We start from the raw sequence: 7,891 nt of genomic DNA, 5'->3' as shown, positions 1-7,891 counted from the left end.
ACAGCCTCAAAGAAATTCACAACCCTGGAAATAGAGGCCAGAGACAAATTGTGTGTGCCTTGCTCTGACTCTTCTTGGAAGCTACAGATGTTCATTGTTTGAACACACAATGGACAGATTAGTATCTCCAGATGTTCACCATCCATCCTCACAGAACAGTAATGGGCAAGCCAGGGAATGAATGCTTTTAGCAGAAACTTCAGTTTCCACTACTGCTTCAGATGAAGTATTTTGTCAGTGTTTATGTTCTGGAGAACACCTGCTGTAAATGTAAGAAGCCTGTGCTACAGAGCAGTGCCCGTCCGCGCCACCACCCAACACTGCACAAAGCCTGCAAATCACCCATACAAGTGCTGATGAACTGACTTCCAAAGAGAATGAGAATCCAGCACTGCTTTTGACTGTTTTACCTGATAGGAATAAGCAAATATTTAAAATTACAAAAGTATTTAAGTGATTGAGTGGCTCAGAGAGTCAGTGCAAGGGTAGTACTTCTCCTGAAGTACAAAATTAGACAACTTACGTAAGAAATTTGAACAGGAATTTTTCCATAATTATACTTCTTATTCCCAGACGAAAAGAGCATGCATCGATTTAGCATCATCAAATTTGATATAACTGCTTGTCATACATTTATTTATTCTTGCAAAAAACCTTGCAATGGCATTTTTTGCAAAGTCTCTAGATAAATGCCCACTTTAATTTGAAGAAAAAAGCTGCTTACCAGCAATTCTCTATGTCATATCATATAAAACCACAGATGAAATCCTACTGAAAAACAGTAATTCAGCAGCAGCACCAAGTCTCCCTGAAAATGATTCAGATAGTTTTGAAAATGCTACCTTAAATATGATTGGCATGGTTCCCTCTCATTCTCATTCATGGATTCCTACTGGCCAAAAGTAACCTCTGCTGAAGCAGACTTAATCCTATGAAAATTCTGTAAGCGAAGGAAGTCATAGAATCATAGAATAGTTAGGGTTGGAAAGGACCTTAAAATCATCTAGTTCCAGCCCCCCTGACATGAGCAGGGACACCACACACTAAACTATGTCACCCAAGGCTCTGTCCAGCCTGGCCTTGAACACCGCCAGGGTTGGAGCATTCACAACTTCCTTGGGCAACCTATTCCAGTGCCTCACCACCCTCACTGTGAAGAACTTCTTCCTTATATCTAACCTAAACTTCCCCTGTTTAAGTTTAAAGCCATTAATTCTTCAGTGTATGAATCTATAAGAGAAAACAGAACAGGATTTGGTTTTCCACTGATATGAAGAGGATGTTTAAGAGGTGTGTGCTTTTTCCAACTTGCATAATTTCAGTTAAACACATGCTCAGATGGCAGCTGGGAGAACTGGAGTTTCTCAGATTGAGCTACAGCTACAATACAGATGCATGTTGTCCTGCATTGGAGCATCTCACCCTGAGAAGAACAGTTTCCTTCAAGAGGCCGTATCATTCCGCTGTTTTTTCTGCTGCTGCTGCTGCCTGGAGTGGCACCAGTTTTCCTGTGGGAAGGTCAGGTCACTTCAGCTGACCTAAATTTGCTCTCAAAATGCCTTTGCAATAAACCAATGGAAAGAAAAAGTTCTGGGAAACTGAACATAAAATACTGTCTCTTCTCCAGTGAAATCATGGAGGAATTTAGCTACTCCTTTCAAGAGAACAAGGAATTCACACCCAAAAGATCAATATCCAAATAACCCACATAAAATCTGTGGGAGCCATTGTATGCAGCAGTTTTGAAAAAGCACTCACTTCTGCCTGCAGGTGGGTAACCCACTTTCATAGGAAGAAAAGCATATTTTGTGACAGTCAGCAGAAGAATATAAGAAAAGACCCTTAACAGGAAGAATGCAATTAAAAAAATTAGCATGCCATTAAACCAAGTATAAATACACATTATTTTACAGGAGTGAACTGTGTTTTCTTTAGTGTACATGCCATTTTTTAATAATTCATACACTAAGTGCTAAAGTGTTTCTTAATGCCATTAGGTGGTGCTTTCAGTAAGTAATAGAATAAATATTTCTTGCATGATTCTTTTCTGCATTGTGGTCTCATTTTCTGAAGTAAAAGAGAATTTAAACAAGACACCACAGGTGCCTCCTCCTTCCAAAGCCCCCCAACCTCTCACAAAGATGTGTATCACGTTTCTGAGGCACTCTGGCTCCCTTCAGGTGTGATAAACTGCACTTTGGGCACCATGAGAGAGGGATTGGTTCTCCGCATGGAGTTGCTCCTCCGAATAGAGTTGTTCCTCCTCATGGAGTTGCGTTTCCGCAGGGAGTTTTGGTGGGACAGCTCGCTCTTCTGCAGTGTCTGGATGAGAATGGACGGCTTCTCATCGAGCTCTCGAGCGCTGCAGCGTGGTGCTGCCACTTTGACAGTGTTGCCAAACTTGGAGTAGTCAACTGCGTATACACCTTCCTCTTCAGTGACAATGGGCACAAAGCGGTGACCCCACAGGATCTCCTCTGCTATGTAGGAGGTTCTCGCCTGCGTCGTGATGCCAGTTGTTTCTACAACTCCTTCAAGTATCACGATGAGCTCCAGGTCCTGGAGTGCCAGGTCAGCAGCAGAGATATCGTACAGAGGACTCCGCTTGTCTATAACATGACAAATGATTAAGGGAGCCACAAGGAATATATTGTTGCTTTCAATAGGGTTATCCACAGGGATATCTACTTGGTGAATGGGTATGACTTCTCCTTCAGGGGTCGTAGTCTTCCTCACAACCTGGATTCTCACCGAGGCACTAATGATCATGCTTTTCCTCAGGTCTCCCACTCGAAACATGAAGCAAAGTTTGCCATTTCGAACTGCAATGACTGCCTGCCGACTGAAAATCAAGGTCTCAGCCCGCCTGTGAGCTTGTGCAGTTTTCATGAATATGCAGCCCAGCATGACAGCATTGATGATCAGACCCACAATGTTCTGCAGGATCAAGACCGTAATGGCCAAGGGACATTCCTCTGTCATCATTCTGCCCCCAAAACCAATGGTCACCTGAACTTCAATGGAGAAAAGGAAAGCGGAAGTGAAAGACCTGCAGAAGAAGACAAAGTTAATGCTAAGGATATTGAACACAAACTAAGAAGCTATTAGCATATACTTTCTAGAAACAAACTTAAGGACCTCTTTGTAGAGTCCTGGTACACTTATGCCTTCTGTTAACACCAGAAAAAGCGTTGCATGCTCAGTGGCTGTTTCTGTATGATTGATGCAGTATCTGATGGCTTCAAGGAAGACCTCAGAGACTGAGCTCCTAAAAGACCATCTATAAACTAGGTGACTTTGAGAAGCTCACTAGATTTTCTGTTCAGGAACACATGGTGACCACTGTGTTAGTCAACACTGCTGCAACATCTGAGCTTTCCACCTTCCCAGCCCATGAAGCTCTTGGTGCAGAGTGGTGGTTTTGGCAATAGTAAGCAACCATCTAGCACACCAGAATTCTTCCACCAGCCTGTGCAAGGAAAAGAAACAGGGAAAACTACAGCATTTCATTTATACTACCTGAGTTGTGATACCCATTAGCAGGGTTTCTTGGAGGGAAAGGGGACACTCACAGATTCATGACACTTCCCAAACCCTTGCTTGCCTTGTTACTGAGCCCTCAAGATCTGGCTGCAGAAAGCAGCACTGCAGGGCTTCCATGGTCCCCTCTGCACATCCCAGCAGGAGGACAGTGCTGTGACCCAGGGTTTGGGTTTAACTTGCTGCAATGGCCAAACTAGCTGGAAAATTTCAATACAGAAGTGGGTTGTAGAAGTGTGGTTTAAGTTAAATGTCCCTAACATGCTATAGTGCTGGACAACAGAGGATACTGTCCACAAGTTTTCCACAATACATTATTTATAGTAGTCCACGATGGCCTATCTGCTGTATATACCAGGGTCTCTAGTTTCCTTTTATAACCAGATATATCCTTCACAAAAGTCTCTTGTGCCTAAAATAAGTACCTTGGGGTTTATTCAGTAGACTTGCAGCACACTGGCACTCATATGAACTAATGTCATAGTCATCTTTTTCACACAGTGCTATCCACCAACATTTGAAGCATTGCCATGCTCAACACAGTTTTACCTATGGAATATATGTCTTGCCCATGGATATGGATCTAAACCATTTGGTTTCATTTACTTTTAAATCAATATGTTTTTAAATATTTTTTTCTTTTTGTTCCTAACCGTATTTTCATTGAACCTGGGGTCACAAGTAGACATTAAAATAGCACAGGCAATATTAGGAATAACCTGTAGAATGAGAAAGTCCATCTTTCATAAAACCAGAAGAGGGATCTGTGAAAGAACTTTGTCCTTTTTTTTTTCCTTTTCTATTTTTTTTTATTTTTACAGATTCCCTTGTATTTCACTCTGAAGAAATAAGGAATGAAGGAGTTAATTAATAGAATCCATGGAATGATTTCTTATGTTGATGAATATTTAGTTACATGGAAAATGGAGCTTCTGGTTTAAACTTAATTCAGCTTAATCAAACTTAAAGCTCTGTGGAGTAAATATTCTGATTTCCCTTAACAGTACTCCTTCTTAAAAAGAAAAAAAAAAAGAAAGAAAATCCACCTTTTTACAGGGGAAATAATGGAAGCAGCAAGTTTGTACAGCATTTTCACCACATGAAGAGGGAGCCAGAAACTCCAAATCATGCTATTCCCAGGTCCTTCCCTTTAGACCTGTGTAACAGCCTTCCTCTGTGGAGGATGGTTGTTTTCTGTGGCAAAGAGCTGTGAGACTGACATTTCTGCAGTTCTTTGAAAAATTAAAGTGTTGTGCATGGTCTGGGCACTGGTTAAAATTTCCAAAAGCAGGTTTCCTCTAGATCTCTAATGGCACCTGCCCAAAAAAGCTCTCCTGAAATATCCATGGGCTTAAATCTCAGGAAAGTAAGTTAAAAAATATTTGCCATTATTTTGGCATTCATATCATTGCAATATGAAATATAGTTTACATCCAACAACTCACCATTCTTTAAAATGTTAACAATCATGTTGCTATTCTATCACTTTGTCTAAAGCAGTAGCCAGATTTAACAAGATGAAGTATTTCACTATGAAGGGAAAAGATTTTCCATGGCTTGGACATGGATACTTGAGCAGCTGTTACCTGAACCATCCCAGGTATCTGCACGAGGGAGTGATGTGTGTTCTTTTATCATGGGCTAAACCAGAAAGTTACACCGACTCACTTGCTCTGCTTTTTCCCACTTCCCAGCGTAGGGCTGCGACAGCTGGGGCTATGGGGAGGGAGCAAGGGTGAGATCTGTGGCTGTGATCCCCCTTGTCCCAGTGGCACAAAGCCCTCAGCAGCCAGCTCAGGCTCTGCAGGGTGGCCCAGGAGTCCTGTGGGGAGCCCCAGTCAAGAGGCCAAGCTAAGGGGGCCACCAACCAAGCAGAGGGACACCCCCTTGCCTGACCCTGAAGAGCTGGTGGGGTGTAGCTACTTGCTACTTCAGGTTGGATGATTTCCACAAACCCTAGAAATGCCACGGGTGACACCTCAGTGGGTGCAAGCTGGGTCATGATGTCTCATTCCAGAGGCAACTGCTTGCAGCCAGTTATTGGAAAAGAAATAAGACAGGACTCCCCCATGTTAGTTTGGAAAAATCCCCATTTCCTTTAGCTTGGAAAATCATAATTTAGCAAAAAATGTCAAAACAAAAGGAGAATGAAACCTGCGCTCCCTCAAGAGTCAGATACAGTATCTCTTCAAACTTGGTGAGGTGCCTCAAAACTATGTGCAGGAGGAAAGAGAAGAGGGAAGTGGATACTCTGATGTCTCAGCAGACCTGCAGACACCTCCCCCCCCCCGCCCCTGAGTCCCTCACAGCACTGCAATGTGTAAGGAAGCTGATCTGGGGCAGTCTGGTGGTACCAAATTAGGATTTTTCTGCTGAAAACCTAGTGCTATAAAAAGAGATTTTACTGATGACATGACAAAGTGATCTTATTGCTTGCCCCACCTCCCAGTTAAAATCTCTTCTATTCCGTGTGATTATGTGTCAGTTCGTCGGTGCCTTGAAAATCGTCATGGCTTTGGGGATGGGGAGTAAAACGCTTTAACAGGTGACATTCAGTCTAGTAGTCCCTTAAGCTTTCACTGTCTGTCACATCATGCACACTGTGGAAACGATTCCTCTGTCAAAATACTGGCTTATGGCTTCATCAAGGTATTTTGAAGCACCCCATATTTAGCTGTCTCATGAGAGTCATCTTGAAAGACTAGTTTTGCCTTAAGCAGTGCTTTTCTTGCTAGGATATCAGGCTGACACCCACAGCTGATATCCTGCTTCTCAGACATTGCTCTTGGGGTGGCCACCTTTCACTGGCATGGTGAGTAGCTCACACCACGCTGGGGATGCTCCCGCTGCCGTAGACAAGGTTACAATACATATAACACATACCCACTCTTGTAGCAGGCTCTTATCTCGACAGGCAAGGTATGTTACCCACAGAGTGTGGAGACACATGAAAAGCAGCAGGTCTCCCTCTCTTTCAGATCCTGTAAGGAATCAAAGAAATCTACAGTACAGTATTTTCCAAGCCCAGAAGGCTTGCTGAATTTACGTAATCTAGAGGAAAACACTGCACTTTTCAACTGTCTCAACCAAACACAATGGTTCATGTAAACCAAAAGCTGCATTTTAGCATTGTTAGGACAGCAGGCAGCTCTGTTCCACCCCCTTTCTTCATCCCACTGACCATATTTTACCTCACACATGTCACACATGGTGTCCACTTCGTGCTGTTCGTAGTGCTTTCTGTGCTTGGGTCCATGTCACCGTGGGCAAAAGCCACCAGCCACCACATCATGGCAAAGAGCAGCCAGCTGCACAGGAAGGACATCGTGAAGATGACCAATGTATGACGCCACTTCAGGTCCACCAAGGTGGTGAAAATGTCTTGCAGGAATCGCCCCTGCTCACGGATGTTCTTGTGTGCCAGGTTGCATGCCCCGTTCTTGGCGATGAAGCGGGCTTTGCGTGGCCGGTCTCGGATGCGTGGCTTGCGGAGGTTTTCGGCAGCGATCCGTGCCAACACATACTCTTCAGGGATGATACTCTTCCGAGCCAACATCTTCCTGCCACCATAGTCCACTCAGCTAGATGCAAAATGGGGGGTGGTCCCTCTAGCACATCTCCACAGAGCTCACTCTAACCTGAGAAAAGAAAGAACCTGGTCAGCTTTGTGCACTACAGGAAGAAGCCCTGATGAGATGCCCCCTACCAATAGCCACGATACTAAATGTCACTGCATGACTACTTATTCTACAGTGCCATCCCTCTTTCAGACTGTAATTTTTATAAAAGCAATTGGCTTCAGCTCCTAACACAAACAAAATATGCTCTTTTGGCACTCCTTGCAGGAAGGGAGGCTGCAGAATAGTCTTGCAAACTTGGTGTAAAGCAACACGACGTACAACAAGTCAGTTCCTCAGGCTATTTCTCCAGGAGACAGCAGCGCCCAGGTGGGTACCTCAACACAGAGCACTAAGTTACTCGCATCCTTCAGGACCCGAAGAATCAGACCTCTCTGGTTGGAACCAAGGCTAGTCTGTGGAGACACCGTGAAGACTCATTTCTTATGGCTATGGCCTCGCAGCCTAGCCCTGACGAAAACCCCAGTCCCCCGAAAGCATCACAAGCAGGAGCTGAGCTGGCAGTGCGGGAAGTAGGGAACGGGACTCCACGAGCAGGCGGTCGCACTTTCCCTTCGCAGCTCTCCGTCCTTTTCCGGGATAAGGCGGGGAAACCCTCCCCTTTATTCCCAAACTATGTCCCCAGACGGGTGACAGAACAAACCTACAGAAAGCCTGGCTCCCCCCTGCTCCCCGCCGGCTAGCCCGTCCCACCGGGCGACGGGAGGGGAGGG

At 44.5% G+C, this 7,891-nt stretch overlaps 1 protein-coding gene across 1 annotated transcript; it reads right to left on the bottom strand.

The window, feature by feature from the left end:
• Positions 1-2,121: 2,121 nt before the first annotated feature.
• On the bottom strand, positions 2,122-7,173 carry KCNJ8 (potassium inwardly-rectifying channel, subfamily J, member 8). The gene is made up of 2 exons (XM_010018271.1): positions 6,732-7,173; positions 2,122-3,049 (listed from the first exon to the last, which is right to left on the bottom strand). The coding sequence occupies exons 1-2, from the start codon at positions 7,094-7,096 to the stop codon at positions 2,149-2,151; spliced, it is 1,266 nt and encodes a 421-aa protein (XP_010016573.1). The 5' UTR covers positions 7,097-7,173; the 3' UTR covers positions 2,122-2,148.
• Positions 7,174-7,891: the final 718 nt, after the last annotated feature.

Source organism: Nestor notabilis, unplaced genomic scaffold, assembly GCF_000696875.1.
Source record: "Nestor notabilis isolate BGI_N333 unplaced genomic scaffold, ASM69687v1 scaffold20687, whole genome shotgun sequence".
In the NCBI taxonomy this organism is placed as follows: Eukaryota; Metazoa; Chordata; class Aves; order Psittaciformes; family Psittacidae; genus Nestor; species Nestor notabilis.
This window is presented reverse-complemented; position numbering and strand designations above follow the sequence as displayed.